Source organism: Taudactylus pleione, unplaced genomic scaffold, assembly GCF_031769625.1.
Source record: "Taudactylus pleione unplaced genomic scaffold, aTauple2 ptg000400l, whole genome shotgun sequence".
Lineage (NCBI taxonomy): Eukaryota > Metazoa > Chordata > Amphibia > Anura > Myobatrachidae > Taudactylus > Taudactylus pleione.
The window spans coordinates 1,494,041-1,512,853 of record NW_028284802.1 but is presented as its reverse complement, the minus strand read 5'-3'; the positions used below and the strand labels follow the sequence as shown (position 1 = coordinate 1,512,853).

Sequence of the window (18,813 nt, the reverse complement as noted above, 5' to 3'; positions counted from 1 at the left end):
CAGACCTGGCTTCCAACTTGCATGCGTGGAACTATTCTACGCTTCTTATTGGCCTGGGTCTTATAGCGAGAGGATGCCTTCAACAAATCAGACCGTACTTGAGTCCAGATGGCAGCAAAATTCCGCACCGTGTCCTCCACGGCCGGAACATCGAAAACAGGCAGGCTTCAGAATTCGGGAACACGAGGATGAAGGCCATATACAACCTGAAATGGCGTTTGGTTAGTTGACGAGTGGTAGGAAGCATTATGTGCAAACTCAGCCCACGGCAGCAAGGCAGCCCAATTGTCCTGGGAAGATGACATAAAAATTCTTAAGAAAGTCTCTAGATCTTGATTAACTCTCTCGGTGGAGCCGTTGCTTTGCGGATGGTAGGCTGTGGAAAAGTTTAACTTCACTTGAAGAACAGAACACAAAGCCCTCCAGAATTTTGCAGTAAACTGCACACCACGGTCAGAGACAATTTCAGCAGGAAGGCCGTGTAGACGAAATATGTGTTGGACAAACAACTGTGCCAGGTCAGGGGCAGAAGGTAACTTCTTCAACGGTATATAGTGGACCATCTTAGAAAATCGGTCTATTACAACCCAGATAGTGTTGAAACCTTGAGAGACTGGCAGGTCTGTGACGAAATCCATGGAGAGATGCGTCCATGGACGTGATGGAGTAGGTAATGGAAGCAATTCCCCAGCTGGAGCTTGTCGTGATGATTTATGCTGGGCACAGGAGGAGCAGGAAGAGATAAACTCCATTATGTCTGCCTTCATAGAAGGCCACCAATAGTGTCTTTTCAGGAACTCCAAGGTCTTCCGAGTGCCTGAGTGCCCTGCGAAGCGAGATGAATGTGCCCAAGTGAGAAGCTGCTTCCTTAATTCCGGGGCCACAAATGATTTTCCCGTAGGAGGCTGAAGTTGTAATGCGGCGAAAACTCTTGATTCCAAGACAGGGGTATTGCTTTGATTTTCAGATTGATCATCACAGAGGAGAGATCTCGATAGGGCATCAGCCTTCTGATTAAGTGCTCCAGACCGAAAGGTCAGGGTGAACTGAAACCTGGCAAAGAATATTGCCCAGCGGGCCAAACGAGGACTCACACATTGGAGGTTTTTGAGAAATAGGAGATTTCTATGGTCCGTAAATACAGTAAATGGAAACTTGGCACCTTCTAGCAAATATCTCCATTCTTTCAACGCCAACTTTACAGCAAGTAGTTCTTGCTCACCTATGGCGTAGTTCCTTTCGGCAGGTGAGAATTTTTTAGAAAAGAACCCACACGGATGGACTCGGTTGTCCTCATAACGTTGAGACAAGACTGCTCCCACAGCTTCAGATGATGCATCTACTTCCAACAAAAAAGGCCTGTCCAGATCTGGTTGTCGAAGAACTGGTGCTGAGATGAAGGCCTGTTTTAGAAGATGAAAGGCAGACTCTGCCTCAGGTGACCATTGGGCAGGATTCGCATCTTTGCGGGTCAAGGCTGTAATGGGAGCCAGCAGTGTAGAAAATCCCTTAATGAAGCGTCTATAATAATTGGCGAAGCCCAACAATCTCTGGATGGCCTTCAGTGTCTGAGGTCGGGTCCAATCCAGAATTGCTTGTACCTTCTTGGGGTCCATTTCTAAACTGGAGCCAGATATTACATAGCCGAGAAAAGGTACACTGGGCACTCCAAAGACGCACTTCTCCAGTTTGCAGTAAAGGTGGTTTTCTCTCAAACGGATCAGGACTTCTTTAACATGTTCTTGATGTTTAGCCACAGAGGGTGAAAAAATCAGTATGTCATCCAGATAGACAACAACCGAAACATATAACAGATCCCGGAAAATCTCATTAACGAAACTTTGAAAGACAGCAGGGCGTTACACAATCCAAAAGGCATTACTAAATACTTGAAATGTCCATCTCTGGTATTAAAAGCGGTCTTCCATTCATCGCCAGCTCGGATACGAATGAGGTTGTAAGCCCCTCTTAGATCTAATTTAGAAAAAATGACAGAGCCCTTGACCCTATCAAACAACTCAGTAATCAGGGGAAGAGGGTATCGATTTTTTACAGTAACATCATTAAGGCCTCGATAATCGATACATGGTCTTAGACCACCGTCCTTCTTGCCAACGAAGAAAAACCCAGCTCCGGCAGGTGAAGTAGAGGGGCGGATGAACCCCTTTGCCAGGTTGTCCCGGATGTACTCGGTCATGGCTTGAGTCTCAGGCAAGGACAGCGGATAGGTACGACCACGAGGTGGCATCTTATCAGGTATCAATTCAATTGGACAGTCCCATTCCCTATGAGGGGGTAAGATATTTGCTTGTTGTTCAGAGAAAACGTCGGCGAACATCTGATATTCCTTGGGAATGGCAGAAGAAACTAATGAAACTGTCTTTCTCACAGGTCGAATTTTTGGAACACAGGATTTCTGACAGTCCATACCCCATGACAGAATCTGCATAGAACTCCAATCAATCCTGGGATTATGTTTACGTAACCAGGGTAGACCAAGAACAATTTCTTGAGAGGCCTCTGATATTACCAGGAATTTTAAGGACTCAGAATGAAGTGCCCCAATTCGGACCAATACAGGTTGAGTCTCTTTGGTGACTATCCCGTTAGTCAGAGGGCGTCCGTCTATCGAGGTCAGAGAGATACCTTGTTTGTCTCTCAACCATGCTATCTGAAATTTATCTATGAAACTAGACGTTATGAAATTTCCGGCTGCTCCTGAGTCGATTAGAGCAGTAGCAAAGACAGGTTTGGGTTTAAGATCCAAGGCTAGGGTAATCGTGAAATCTTTAATTTTTGGAGACGGGTTCATAACTCCTAACTTGATGTCTCCAGGGTCAGTTAGGATTTGGCATTTCCCGGTTTACGGGGGCAGGAGATCAGCAAGTGACCAGACTCTCCGCAGTACAGACAGAGGTTCTTTTGCATTCTTCTCTGACGTTCTTCTTTGGAGAGGTGTGTATGATTCACCTGCATAGGCTCCTCTTCAGTAGGAGAAGGAATGGGATGGGTAGAAATGGAGGGGGTAAATGACCTTTGCCGGTCAGTTCTGTTTTTTTCAGCCTGACGTTCCCTGAAGCGTAGGTCAACTTTGATACACAATGAAATCATGTCGTTCAGATTAGTAGGAAGCTCTCGAGTGACTAGATCATCCTTTAGTCGGTCTGACAACCCATGCCAGAAGGCCGAGGTGAGGGCTTCCTCATTCCATTTGAGCTCTGATGCTAAAATTTGAAATTGCACGGCATATTGACTGACAGGACAGACCCCTTGTCTCAGTGTCATGATGTTTGATGATGCTGATACAGTACGCCCAGGTTCATCGAAAATCCTCCTGAAGGATGACACAAAGCCTGCGTAATTATCCAGCAGTGGATCTGAGCGCTCCCAGAGTGGGGAAGCCCATTCCAAGGCCTGGCCGGTTAACAGAGAGACTATATAAGCCACTTTAGTTCTTGCAGTTGGAAAGTTGTCAGGCTGCAGGGTAAAATGTATGTCACACTGATTTAGGAATCCTCGGCAGAGTTTAGGATTGCCGTCAAATTTATTTGGTAAAGGAAGATGTAAGCGGGGAGATGATCTGCCTCCTGTATTCCCAGACGCTGATGCGGATGTAGATGCTGGTACTTCAGGGGTAGAAAAGGAAGTTTGTAAACTATCCTCTCGCTTGCACATCTCTTGCAGAAAGCCATCTGATGCTGCATGTTTTCCAGATTTTCTAAACGACCAGAAATGCACCGAAACAAATCCACTCCTGACTCCTGATCCGTGGCCGGCTCCATGGGGCCAGTGCAAACTGTGATGTTCTGGGTTGTTTGTGGACCCGGGGTGGTAGCAGGAGCGAACACAGAAGCAGATTTGAAAATAAAACTAGGATTTTTAATAAGTGCTTGAGTAGACATATAATGGCAGTAAATAAAAGTCCAGGAATATATAAATGTGCACAAGAGTTCTGTGGTGGGAGTAGAAGGGTTAATGTCCAAGTAGAAATAATTAGAGCTATCCAGGTGTGCAGGTAGTGAAACTGAAAATAATCAAGCCAGGTTTGCAGGTAGTGAACTGAAAATAATCAAGCCAGGTTTGCAGGTAGTGAACAGAAGCGCAGGATGTCAGCAGGCTCAGGCACTCAGGTATGGGCAAGGGTGATGGAGGAAGCGGGGTAGTCCAGTGGGAGCTAGGAGCTGACAGGCAGACTGGCAGACAGCGAATTCACAGGAACAGGTAAGCACAGAGAACTCCCTCTCAGCTAGGCTGAGATACACGTTGCACTGGCAAAGAAGGAAGGCACTGACCCTTCCTAAATACCCCATGCCGTGCTGTTACTGGCCGGAGGGAATATGTGACTCACCAGGATTGGCCAGCCGCATCACATGGCCAGAAGGCAAGATGGCGGCGCCCATGCCAAACGGAATGGAGACACCGCCAGGCCTTACCAGCGCAGAGTGACAACAGGCCCGCACAACAACGCGTGCAGCCAAAGCCCCCCGCCAGACACCAGCTCCGCCACCAGACAGGCCGCGCCACAATGACCTCACAGGTAACACTCGCCTAGCGCCATGCTGAAACACCCTGGCCGTGACACCAGTATGTTGGGATGGAAGTGTCTTGTGGATCATTATTTGCCAAATACGCTTCCAAGGCGCCCGCTAAAGGTTTAGCACCTTCTGGGGAAGATAGTAAATGGTCGGGTATTACATGTGCCGCTGCGTCTCTCTCTGCCTGAATGGCTCTCAGTGGTTATCCTAACTACCTGGACTCTAGTTGCTACATGCAGTTACTCACCTGTTAGTTAGTCTCGTTACCTGACCTCAGCCTGAGTGACCAATCACACAAGACCTCTCCCTTCATTAAGGATTCGAGTCTGTTCCTGCCTGCCGGTGAGATTACTAAGTTTCGTTCCTAGTGGATGTTCACGTGGTCGCTGCACCCTGTGCAGTTCCTCGCTTCTCTACCTTTGTTCCTGTGTCCAGTATCCTGCCATTGTTTCCCTTTGCTCCCAGTCTCAGGGCCTGATTCAGACCTGCTCACGAGCGCTGAGCGCTCGCAAGCGGGTCGATGTTGGCCAGGACCATCGCGACCATCGGGGCTTGCGACGAGACCCTTGTGGTAGGGTATCATCTACCGCAAGTCCCAGTGAGCTTTCGGCTCTATTGGCTCGAGTGATGTCAGTGGGGCCGACCCCAAACGGCAGGCGCTCCGTCGGTAACGCCTCCGTTTGGCCAGCCACCCCCCCACTCCGCCTACAAAATGGTGCGAGCTGTCGATCAACTTCGACAGCCGCCCCTTTTGTAGTGAGCCCAGGAGCAAGAGAATTTCTCTCTCGCTCTGGGGCTTGCGCACGCGCAGGGCCTCAACATCGATGCGCTTGCGAGCGAATAGGCACTTGCGAGCGGGTCTGAATGAGACCCATAGTGTGTATTAACTATTCAAACCTCTGTAGGGGTCAAAAACGCACAATAGCCGTTTCCAGAAACTAACTAACACAAAGTCATACACTCAGAAAACAAAATAAACGTGGAGTCGCTAAACCCACAAAACAACAAAAGTAATGATATTACAGGAAACTTTGAAATCTGAACTGCACAAGACAGCATAGTCAGTGAGCATTAAACGTAGATAAGAAAATAAAAGTGTACCAGAGAGGGGCCCCAGGTTAAGACTTTTGCAACGGTAAGAGGAAAAGAACTCTTATAAATTCCCTCCCCCCATTTCTTAATAGTAAATAAATCCCTTAAACTAGCATGTTATACATATAAACAGATTGTTACTACCCAGTATAGTGCAATCATGCGGAAGATCACAAGGTAAAACATACATAAGAAATAACTATCTCATGTAAAATCTCTGGTTATATAGAGGAAACATCACTGAAATGAATATAACAACACAGTAGCTGTATGTATGGAGCATTCTCACGTGGCTTTAGACTAGGGATGTGCAGGCTCGGATAGGTTCGAGTTTGCACGTGGAGTTCGGATTTTTCCCTCCAAAAAAACGGAACTCAGAACGAGGCAAAACGTCATCTTACATGGACGAACATCATCATTCCTGGACAAAAGACCAGGAATGATGATGTTCGTCCATGTAAGATGACGTTTTGCCTCGTTCTGAGTTCCGTTTTTTTGGAGGGAAAAATCCGAACTCCACGTGCAAACTCGAACCTATCCGAGCCTGCACATCCCTACTTTAGACCAGTTCTGGGTTACTTGACCGCTGGGACCGGAGGCTCGAATAGACACTGTAATGTCCTATTCCGCCAAAAGCTTAACTCCAGCCTCTACAGTGGAATTAACATATGAGGAGGACTCAGAACTAACCAGAAGCTTCACGGGGAACCCCCAGCGATACGTGATGTCATTGCCCCTTAGAGCTGTGGTAATGAACTGGAAAGAACGCCTTTTAGACAGAGTAGCGGCAGACAGGTCCGGAAAGATTTGAAGACCCCCTAGGGTGTCAGTGCCTTCAGCCTGACGGGCAGCACGCAGAATTTGCTCTTTGAAGTAAAAAAAGGGGACAAGCATTAATGTGTCTCACGGAAAATTTCCCAATCCTGTTCCCGGTTTGGGGAGACGGTGTACCCGATCGATTATCAGGTCTTGTTGAGAAGCCGCAGGAACCAACTTTAGAAACAACTTTGAAACGTAATCTGACAACTCTGCGTTTGACACAGAATCTGGAATACCACGAATCTTCAGATTGTTTTTTTGTGAGCGATCCTCCATATCCGCCATTTTATCTCTCATGGATGATACTTCAGATTGGAGGTCTGCATGGGCTGTGAGAAGATCGTTATGAGATGAGACCAGTTCCTGCATCTTCCCCTCTAGATGGTCTGTATGATTGCCCAGCCCCACAAGATTAGCTTGGATAGATTGTATAGAAGTATCCACCCCCTTTAGCACATCAGCCCGAAATGCCGCAAAAACCTGAAACAGTGGCCATTTTCCCGGTAACTTGCGCATGCGCAGTACATAAGCAGTAGATCTACTGCCAGTGCTGCACCGTGGGACCGCCGGAGAGAGGAGGGGCCTGCCCTGAGTCTGCACGCATCCCCCTCCTCTCTTAAAACGCAGGTATATCTCCTCTCCCGGTCGGCTCCATCTCTCCTCACTGACTGATGCTGGGACATCCCTGGATCACGACCAGACCTCCTCCCAGTATCAGTCAGTGAGGAGAGACGGAGGCAGAGCTGACCGGGAAGGCAGATGAGCCTACCCTGCGCAGCACACCGCTGAAGGAGGACGCGGCCATGGCTGGCCTGGCACAGTAGCAGACACACCACCTGCACCTACGGTAGTTACGCCATTGACTGGCAAATAGAGTGACAACTAGTCAGCGTTTGGGGATGGTAACGGGGGAGTGGTTAGAAAAATGCAGGTGTGTCTGTTTCATGGGCATGCATAAATTATTATTATTATTATCCTTTATTTATATGGCGCCACAAGTGTTCCGCAGCGCCTTACATAGTACATAGAACTAATAAGTGAACAAGAAACAAGTAACTTAGAGTACATTACAGTGCAGGACAAGGACACAACTTATATACATTGCTGAAATAGTGATTAAAGCACTCACAATAAGCTGCCGGGAGTTGGCGGTCCCGTGTTAGGTGCCCTAATGGGGAGTAGAGAGTAGAAGAAAATGTAAAGAGAAGCACATGAGGGAAGAGGTCCCTGCTCATGAGAACTTACATTCTAAGAAATTATCCATTGCGATCTCCTTGGCAGCATGAGTGCTCTCTGGTAGCAATTTAATTGCATACTTGCCGACTATTAAATCTTCCTCCCCAGGAGAAGGCAGGGGAGGTGAAGCAGGTAGGCGGGGTTGGGGGCGGGGCCGGCCAGATCGAGTCGTTAATTAACCACGATTATGCATAATTAAAATAGGGGGCAGGGCTAAATGATGCGATTCTCATATAATCACGCCATTAGGCCCCACCACCAATGCTCAGAACCGCCGATCCCCACTAATATTCTCCCCACTTCACTAGGAAGTGGGCAGAATGCAGGAGAAGTGCCTACCCTTCCGCGGGTGCGGGAAGTTACCCGAAAAATCGTGAACCTCCCGCGAAAACCGGGAGTGTAGGCATGTATGTTTAATTGTTGCGTGGGCGGCTATAATTAATGAGCACCCAGTTTTGCAATTCAATTGTTCTGATTGCCCATTAATTATTGCCCTCTTCACACCCTATTAGACTGTGTTTAGCCATGTAAAACGGCTAAATCTGTCTAAAGTCCTGGTTAGGGTGACTTTACCACGGGTGTTGCACTCAGATGGAGCAACAATTGAATTGCTCCATCTGGCGCCCTAAAAAAAATAGCTTCCCACGCAACAACTGCGTTTCAGTAAAGCTGCAGTGTTTGCGGCTGGACAGACTTGACTTACATGCTGGGCATCGATGTTACCGATGTTTACCCTGTGGCACGTTGTCAGACAGATATGAGAAGGCAGCAGGGGGCGTCCCTATGCTCGGCTAAGCTTTGGAAGATATTAGCATATTTTAGCAACTGCGATCCGTGACAGATTGCAGTTGCGATTGCATTAGCGAAAATCTCGGAACCAGGTCCTATATGCATTATGTATACGATATTTGCTATTGGTACGCAACATAAAAACAGATTTACTAAAATTCCGTGCATTATGTCATGTGGGGGCAGGGTCCCAATGACATAAATTATAGCGAATGGCATCACCACGTCCAGGGCCGTAGCAGGGCGATATTCCGCCCTGTGTCGGCCACAAATATGTAATGCCATGATGTCACGATAAGGGGGCGGGGTTGACAGGATGAAGCTGTGCTCCCAGAGTGTCCTAAGGAAGTTCAATGGCGGCTGGATGATGTCACTCCGGGTAAATTCTGGTGCCACAGTGGAGAGAAAGTTCAGCCCCTTGGGAAACATCACCGGCTTCCCACCCCTATTTACAGCACTGATTACGCCCCAGCCCACTTCACCTAAGAAGTGGCAGGCTGTAGGAGAGTCGCCAGGAGTCTCACGTAAATTCTAGGAGAGTGTATCCATTAGTCCAGGGTAAATTGTATACCTAGCATTATGGGAACTATAAAATGATCTTCACTTCCACCTACAGCCTATGCTATGATCAATAAAGTTGACACACACTGCACTTTTACCATTTGAATTTGTATTATGTAGTGTATTGATGCTACCTACGCAAGTCTTTTCTTATGAAAATTGCCAGTTTTTCACGAATATGTGTGTGCATTGTTTATGATAATGTTATGTGTGCATGTGCATATAAATTATAAACATATATATTTGTAAACGTAACAAAGCAGATCAGCGGCACTCAACGGACTTGTAACAAACGGCAGAAGGAACCGTCCACAACAGCTTTAAATCAAAGTTTCAGAATTTAATCTTTTGTCAGGATATATACTGTATATAACACTTGAGACAGGACAGCACTCCTGAAAGAATTCTTCAAAGATGCGGTGCCTGGTTCACACAAAATATATACTGTATATGCACTCACTTTTTTTTTGGAACAAAAAAGCAACAAGCCAGCGCTCACATTTAGTAGATTTATTGTAAAGGTCACATATAAAAAATACAGTGTCCAATAGTCAGCAGCAGTCTGACCGATGACCATTTCAACCTAATCCTAGTTGGTTTTCTACCATATATATATATTTATTTATTACCAGTTATTTAGATAGCGCACACATATTCCGCAGCACTGTACAGGGAATATCTTACCATTCACATCTGTCCCTGCCCCAGTGGAGCTTACACTCTATATTCCCTACCACATGCTCACGCACATACACACTATGGTCAATTTTATGGGGAGCCAATTAACCTACCAGTATATTTTTGGAGTGTGGGAGGAAACCGGAGTACCCGGAGGAAACCCACGCAAGCACAGGGAGAATATGCCAACTCCACACAGTTAGGGCCGTAGTGGGAACCGAACCCATGACCTCAGTGCTGTGAGGCAGTAACGTGTGTATATATATATATATATATATATATATATATATATATAATATGAGATATGGTAAGAACTTACCCTTGTTATCTCTATTTCTACGAAGTCCATAGGGTTCCACAGGATACCTTGGGGTATAGGTGTGACGTCAGTCGCAGGGCACCAAAGAGTTAAGCTTTCAGCCTCCCAGGATGCACTAGGTCAAACCGGTGACCAGAGCAAAGCCCATCTGCAGCACAGGTGCGACAGGGCGGGAGTCCTGTGGAACCCTATGGACTTCGTAGAAATAGAGATAACAAGGGTAAGTTCTTACCATATCTCATATTTTCTACTTCAGGGTCCATAGGGTATCCACAGGATACCTTGGGGATGTCCCAAAGCAGTATCCTTTAAGGGTGGGGACGCTCCTGTGCAGAAAGGAGAATCCGCCGCCCGAAGGAAGCATCCTGAGAGGCGAAGGTGTCAAACCTGTAATACCTCACGAAGGTATGGACAGAAGACCACGTAGCAGCCTTGCAGATCTGAACTGCCGAGGCACCACGTCGAGCTGCCCACGAAGGACCCACAGACCTAGTGGAATGAGCCTTCAGAGAAGGAGGGACCGGTAGGCCTTCATGAAGATAAGCTTCAGAAATAGCCATACGGATCCAGGCTGCCAAAGTTTGCTTTGAAGCAGGCCAACCCTTTTTACAGAAGCCATAGAGGACAAACAAAGCGTCCGACTTCCTAAACGAAGAAGTGCGGTCAACATAAGTCCTTAAGGCCCGCACAACATCCAAAGAGGCCTCACCCACGGAAAGACCCGGTGAGTTAAAGGCCGGAACAACTATTTCCTCGTTAACATGAAACTGGGAAACAACTTTGGGAAGAAACTCGGGCCGAGTGCGGAGCACTGCCCTGTTCCCATGAAAAACCAAGAAAGGGGGTCTACAAGAAAGAGCCCCTAACTCAGAAACACGTCTGGCCGAAGCAATGGCCAGAAGGAAAACAGTCTTAGCTGTTAGCCATTTAATATCCACTGAGCCCAGTGGTTCAAACGGCGGTCCTTGGAGAGCCCTCAGGACCACAGCCAAATCCCAAGGCGCCACAGGTGGAACAAAGGGCGGCTGAATACGGAGAACACCTTGCATAATGGGATTGTAGCAATCCTACGGTGAAACCAGACAGATAGGGCCGAAACCTGTACCTTCAAAGAAGCAAGGCGAAGCCCATGATCTAGCCCCGCTTGCAGGAAGGCGAGAATCCGAGACAGACGAAACTCCCGCAGTGCATAACCTCTCGGTCGACACCACTGGAAGAACGTATGCCACACGCGATGGTATATCCTCGCGGAAGACGGTTTCCGAGCTCGTAACATGGTACGCACCACAGAGCTGGAAAACCCCCGGGACCTCAGCATGGCCGTCTCAACAGCCACGCCGTCAAAGACAGCCGAGTCAGGTCCGGGTGAAGACAAGGACCCTGAGACAGAAGGTCCGGTCGTAGCGGCAACCGCAGAGGACTGTCCACGGACAGACCCTGTAGGTCTGAGAACCAGTGCCGTCTGGGCACAGGTATGCGAACCTGAACGTCCACCGGACGGACAGAGCATCCACCAGAGACGCCCCTTCGTCTCTTGTGCGAGACCCGTACACCGGCAACTTGTTGTTGTGCCGGGACGCCATGAGGTCGATTTCTGGAAGACCCCACCTGTCCACCAGTAGTTGAAAAACGTCCGGGTGCAGGGACCATTCCCCTGGATGAACGTCCTGGCGACTTAGAAAGTCCGCCTCCCAATTTAGCACTCCCGGGATGAAGACCGCTGATATGGCCGGAAGATTGCGCTCCGCCCAAACCAGGATCCGAGAGACCTCTACGAGAGCCGCCCGACTGCGAGTTCCTCCTTGCCTGTTTATGTAGGCCACGGTGGTAGCATTGTCCGACTGGACCTGCACCGGGTGACCCTGGAGAAACCGCTGTGCCTGCAGGAGAGCATTGAAGACCGCACGGAGTTCCAAGATATTTATTGGAAGCTCCGCTTCTGTCGGCGTCCACCTGCCCCGGAACAAGTGTGGACCCGAAACTGCTCCCCAGCCCCGAAGACTGGCGTCCGTTGTCAACAGGACCCAATTTGGAACCCAGAACGGACGTCCCTTGTTGAGGTGGGTCGTCTTTAACCACCACGCAAGGGACAGGCGAACCTCCGGGGTGAGCACAATCGTCTGGAACTTCAGAGACTGAGGCAGCCCATTCCACTTGGACAGGATCAGGTGCTGCAGAGGTCTGGAGTGAAACTGGGCGTATTCCACCATGTCGAACACCGACACCATGGAGCCCAGTAACCTCATCACCGAGTGTAAGGACACCCGGCGGCTGTGCAGACAACTGCGCACCCTTGACTGTAAAGCAGAGATCTTGTCCTCCGTCACGAAGATCCTTTGCTGTCCCGAGTCCAATAAGGCTCCAAGATGCAGAATCCTCCGAGACGGGATTAGAGTGGACTTCTGCCAGTTGATTAGCCAGCCGTGCCGTTGCAGCAGTGCAATGGTCAGGTCCAAGTGGTGTAACAGGAGCTCTGGAGATCCTGCCACCAATAACAGGTCGTCCAAGTACGGCAACATGCGGACTCCTTGCAGCCGCAGAGAAGCCGCCATGACCGCCATCACCTTGGTGAAAAACACGTGGTGCTGTCGCCAGGCCAAAAGGTAACGCCCGAAACTGGAAGTGGTCGCTGCGGATTGCAAACCGAAGGAACTCTTGATGGCGCAAAAGAATAGGGACATGCAGGTAAGCGTCCTGTATGTCCAATGACACCATGTAGTCCCCAGGTTCCAGCGCCAGAATGATGGACCGTAGGGTCTCCATCCGAAACTTCGGGACCCGCAAAGACTTGTTGAGTGCTTTGAGGTTGAGAATCGGACGATATGACCCATTGGGTTTCTGTACCAAAAATAGATTTGAATAGAAACCCTGGCCCCTCTGGGAGAATGGAACAGGCACTATAACTCCAGCCTGGAGCATAGTGTGCAATACCTTCCGCAGCTCCGTAGCCTTGTTCCGGTCTGATGGTAGACCCGTGGTGAAGAATCGAGCCGGGGGTCTGTGCCGGAAGGAGAGGGCGTACCCGTGAGAGACCACCTCCAGAACCCAAGTGTCTGTCGTAGTGAACGACCAACACCGGGAGAACTGCAGCAGGCGGCCTCCCACCCTGGGATCCCCCAAGGGGAGACCTGGACCGTCAGGCCGCAGGCTTGTCATCTGGCTTGGGGGCCGGACGTCTGGTACTCCATGCCTGTTTCCGGGGCTTGACCGATTTCTTAGGGCCAGCCTGTCGAGGAAACGACTGTGGTTTGGGCCTGCCCTGGGCCCTAGATGACCGAAAGGACGATGGTCCAGAACCAGAAGGAGCAGCGGCCGACGGGAGACAAGCAGATTTGGCTGCCGCCAGCGTGGCCACAATCTTATCCAGATCCGGACCGAAGAGAACTTCTCCGGTAAACGGCAACGCTTCCAGACCTTTCTTGGAATCTGCGTCCGCCTTCCAGGATCGCAGCCACAAGGTGCGACGAGCAGCTACCGCTGCTGAAGAAATTCTAGACACCAGAGTACTAATGTCTAGAGCCGCCTCGTTGATGTAGGTGGCCGAATCACGGAGATTGCCAATCAACTCCGCCTGTTCGGCCGGACAGTCGGATTCAAAAGAAGCCTCTAATGAATCCGCCCAGCGCTCCATCGCTCTGGCAACCCAGCAAATGGCCATAGCCGGCCGTGCTGCCCCCCCCTGCAAGGGAATAAGCGGACTTCAGGCAGATTTCTACCATGCGGTCCGTAGCATCCTTAAGGGAGGACATGGATGGCATCGGCAATGTGGCACTACGGACAAGACGGGTCACGTGAGAATCCACCTGTGAAGGGGATTCCCACTTAGCAAAATAATTATCCGCGAACGGATAAGCCACCGCCAGGCGTCTCTGCGGCTGGTATCTTTTGCCAGGTTGTTTCCACGCCTCCTCTAAATGGTCCACCAACTGACCCGAAAGAGGAAAGACTATGGCATCGCCCTTCACATCTTTGAAAAAGGCATACTTAGATTTAGCCGCTGGGGGAACTTCGTCCTCAATCACCAAGGCTGTGCGGACCGCCATCAGCGTCCTTAGTATGGAGAGGTTCCTGATCGTAAGGATCCAGAATCTCCCCATCATCCTTCGTCATCCTCATAAGGAGCGGACAGAGACGCCACCGGCCTTTTATGAGGCCGCATCACAGACTCCCCTTGCAACACATCCGACAAGTGCTGTACAGAACTCGTCAGGGAGTTAACCCACGCTGGCTCCTGAGAACCCGGGAGCGGGGAAATAGGGAGACTGTGGGGTACCACCAATTGTCGTGGGAACCCCTGCATGGGTGACGACACCACAGACTGCTGGGACAAATCCATCGGAGTAAACGCGGGCTGCGGAGCTAACTGGCCCATTAAAGCTGTTAACGCCTGAGCGAAACAAGCCCAGGGCGACTCCTGTACCGGTGCTGTAACCGTAATAGGCCGCGCCATGGACAAACACTGCCGGCAAAGGCCCTCCGCGCTACCCTCCCCCTCCGCTAACGGTACTTTGCACGTGGTACACTGTAGCCGGAGGGGAAAATCACTTTCAGACATGATGGCACCACGTATGTGACCTCTCTCACCAATTAAGTATTAAATAGGCGAGAGACCACCCTGCAGCACCGCACCGCAAGGGCTTTAGCAGAAAAAACAGGGACAGTAATAAAGCTGACAGTTTAGAGAAGAAAAGTTACAGGCAGCGCTAGCACAGTCACATACAATGCAGAGAAATAACAATTCCTGCACTAACAGCGCTGATCACTCAACTACACAGACACAGGGCCTGGTAGGACACAGCGCTGCATACACAGACCTGAGCCACAGCGGAGGAGAGGTATGCGGGGGGACCCAGACCACGATGCTTCCTTCCAGACTTCCAGCAGCGTTCACCATGCGTTGCAGAGAAGATGGCCGCCGAGGAGCAGAGAGAAGCTGGCCTGGAGGAGGAGCGCTGACACAGGACCAGTCAGCACAGTGCAGAGAGGGCTGTGTGCAGCGGGGGAGGCGCCGGCTGTGAGACAGGGAAGGCGCGCTCCCCTGGCATGCATTTAACCCCTGGGACGCCGCAGCGCTACCGCTCTGCTGCGGTCCGCTGTCCCAGGGGGTAGTGGAAGCGCAGGTTGGTCGCCTGGCTCCACGCTGCAGCCAGTCCCCAGGGAGCCCCCTGCCTGGGGACTTAGGACCATGTGACCAGCGGGGACCCACCGCGGGACCCCGCTGCTTACCTTTGTCCCCCTTGGTTCCGGCCATGGTCTGGAACATCTGGGGTCACCGCTAGCTGTGACCCCAGATGCTCACCAGCATCCCCGGATCGGTACCGGCGTTCTGGTACCGGCGGGGGTGTAGGGAAGACAGCATGGACGTCAGGACTGACTGTCCATGCTGTACATCCAGATGTGCAGCCACAGCTGCACTGAAGAAAGCTTCAGGGGCTCTTCTAGCCCCCACTCCGACAGGTGCACCCGACGCCGGCCGGGCACCAAACTAAACTGAGGTGCCTTGGCCCGGGGGCGGGGTATAGGAGGGGGACCTAGTGCATCCTGGGAGACTGAAAGCTTAACTCTTTGGTGCCCTGCGACTGACGTCACACCTATACCCCAAGGTATCCTGTGGATACCCTATGGACCCTGAAGTAGAAATATATATATATATATACACACACACACAGCAATAGCATAGCGGCACTCAGGAGACTCCTTAATGCGGTAAAAAAAGTGTCTTTAATTCGACGTTTCGGGGTACGGTGACCACGTCTTCAGGAACACACACAGAACAAAAGATACATAAACAGTGACTTAAATACCTCACTTCCGGTCGCGGAGCTCCACCTGTGATGGCACCTGGAGCAAGGTATTTACCCTGATTGGGGTTAACAGAGTGCTGGGCCATCAGTGTTCTATATATATATATATATATATATATATATATATAAATCTCTCCCTCTATAAAATATTTATATAGTTTCATATATATATATATATATATATATATATATATATATATATATATATATAATGGCAATAATGTTTTATATATCTTCCTTTAATGCAAGTAATAATATATATTTGCCTAGACCTATACGTTGCACTAGCTAGGAGGCTGTCAGTCATTAATCAATGCACACTATAGGAATATGTTAACAGGCTGCAGTGACTTCTGGGGCCCCCCTACCAGCAGCAGCAGCAGTACACAGGGGCCGAGCCCCCTCCTCCTATGCAGTATGTATGTATGTACTATGTGCTGCTGCAGGCCAGGCAGGGAAATGGAGGAGGAGGAGAGGAGAGGGAGGAAGTGACGAGGGGGACACAGGATGAGGAGGGCAGAGCTTTGTGCAGTGCTCTGAGCTACTACAGAGAGAACGTTCTGCAGCAGAATCACAGCAGGAGCAGATAGAGGGGGACAGATACTGCAAGGGTGGGTGAGTTCTGAAACTGGGAGAATACAGAATAAATGCATTCACATCTCTAGCTACTGTTAACAGTAAAATATGCATGCTTATCTCAATGACCTGCACTGCATTCATTTACTGGTACTACTAAATGCATGCAGAGCCTCAATTCAGACCACGTTGATTCAGTTAGAAAATAAGTGGGAGAAGCAGAAACCCACTTCTTCACAATGTGCAAAGGTTAAATTGGTGCTGAGCTTCATCAGGAGTGGGCGAAAGGGTGGAGATGAAGTGGTTAATCATAACAGTGCTATAAAATGTACTTGCAATAGGGATGACCATCGGTGGGTTAACCTACCATTGGTCACCCCTGCTCTATTACTCACCGGGCCAATCAGAGGTGGGGTATGGTGCTTCTGGGGCGGAGCTAGGCTCCATGTCCTGATACCAAGTAAAAATTTAAAAAAAAAAAAAATCATTGGGGGGGGGGGGGCCTCTGTACCATCGATGGTGTATAACCATTGGTTCCCCGCCATTGATGGAACATTTACCATCGATGGTAGATGACCATCGCTAACCTGCAAACTTCATGACCCTCAATGTATCACTACCCAGGCTTAGCATGTGGGATTTCTGCTAAAAAGAAATTCTGCTGAACCTGATACCTTCGCCCAGAGAGGAGGCAGACAGTTGATGGGCTGAATCATTATCAATTGCACTAAGAATTGAGCACAATGGGCAGGATGCACTATACTGAGGTTTGACCGAAATCACCGTATGCACCAAGCTCTAGGGAGTGGATCTTTCTGGAGATTGTACCCGATATAGATGGTGTTGCCTCATAGATGTCTATTGGCTTCTTATCTGCGACTTCCTTGAGAGGGATCCAATAGGATCCTTTCCGGGGTCGCCCGCGGCTTGCGCACGCTCTGGCTGGCGGGCACGCATATGCAGAAGGACCCCTGGGTCATAAACCCGGAAGTCGCTACACCACAAAGGATGGCTCTTATTGAAAGACCCGTCCTTTACATAAATGTACATGCATAGGGCGTTACTAAACGCTGCTATGCATGCGATCAGTGGCGGGATGCATTGCATCCAAAATGCGCTGCTTAATGCATCTTGCCCAGAGTGACTTGGGATGATCACCAAAAATTTGGCAGAGTGTGGTGAGCAACTTCAGATAAACTTGTTCTCTGAGGTTCGGGGAGAGTTATGGCAGGATAGCTTACTCCCCTGCACAATGTGACCATAGCCTCTTTCATGGTAATATGTTAGAACCTATAGGAAAACCATTCATCATGTGATTATTTCCTGACTCCAGAACCTAATGCCTAATCCCATAGACCAGAGGTTCCCAAAGTCCACCATTACAGTCCATGTTTTAGGGATATCCATGCTTGAGCACAGGTGACTTAATTAGTACCTCAATCCATTTGCTTTAACCATCTGGACTCAAGCTTGGATATCCCTAAAACGTGGACTGTAATGGCGGACTTTGGGAACCTCTGCCGTAGACGATGGTTCCTCTTGAACCATAATGAATGTTCTTAGCGTTTATTGCACGACTACCCAGAAGGAAATCGCTGTACATCACCAGATTGCGCTGTTTATGGGAATATGTTGCCTTGTTGCAGGTAATTATGAGCACCCGCAGGACAGACACCAGCTCTAAGCGGAAGAGGACACCGCCACAAAAGTTGAAAAACAGAAAGCTCTTTGCTGCCTCGAGGAATGACATAAAGGAGGTACAATATGCAGGTCACATGTGACATAAATTACCGTGTACTTATGTAAAGTGTGTGGCTTCCTAACGTGAGCAACTGCTCTGATGAGGGGGAAAATACACAGAAAACATATTTATTTATCACAACAGTCGCCAAAATTTTTAATTTCTACCCAAAAAGCAGTTTCACAACTATCAGAGCTTTGAGGTATCCGCAAGAGCCGATGTGACATTTAGTTTTGTTCCTCTTCAGCACATTTTATTTAATGACTGTTACTAATGTAGCCCAGCATATTACGGAGCACTTTACAATTGGGAACAAACGGTAATTAAACAAGACTGGCTTATAACAGGCAGGCATAGAGGTAAAAGGGTCCTGCTCACTAGTTTACAGTCTATAGGGAAATTGGCATTGATACACAAGAATAAGTACTACATATTGCACATAGGTCCAGCCAGATTGCAGAGGCTTTTGGTGGGCTGTATCATCCAGAACACATGTAAATGTATATGAAGACTGCATAGAGGTGATGTAATTGGGTAGAATAGCTTCTGGAATATGATAAGCTGCCTGTAGAGGTGCATTTTCAGGGAACACTTGAAGGCTTGGAGACTAGAGGAAAGTCTTATTGTGCATTCCACAGAGTGGGTGCTGCCCGAAAAAAAGTC

At 49.1% G+C, this 18,813-nt stretch overlaps 1 protein-coding gene across 6 annotated transcripts in view; it reads left to right on the top strand.

Annotated features, from left to right (window-relative positions):
* The first annotated feature begins 4,202 nt into the window (after positions 1 to 4,202).
* The window catches only part of LOC148506501 (uncharacterized), a 28,501-nt gene continuing 13,890 nt past the window's right edge, over positions 4,203 to 18,813 (top strand). Inside the window, exons 1-2 of one of the 6 annotated variants that reach the window (XM_088446629.1) lie at positions 4,203 to 4,221; positions 18,056 to 18,166. In XM_088446629.1, coding sequence (XP_088302755.1) covers positions 18,062 to 18,166 — 105 coding nt within the window. In that variant the 5' untranslated portion in view covers positions 4,203 to 4,221; positions 18,056 to 18,061. Of the gene's footprint in view, positions 4,222 to 16,301; positions 16,449 to 18,055; positions 18,167 to 18,813 lie in introns of those variants that run through there. The other 5 variants (XM_088446630.1, XM_088446628.1, XM_088446627.1 and 2 more) reach the window with 5 other exon arrangements.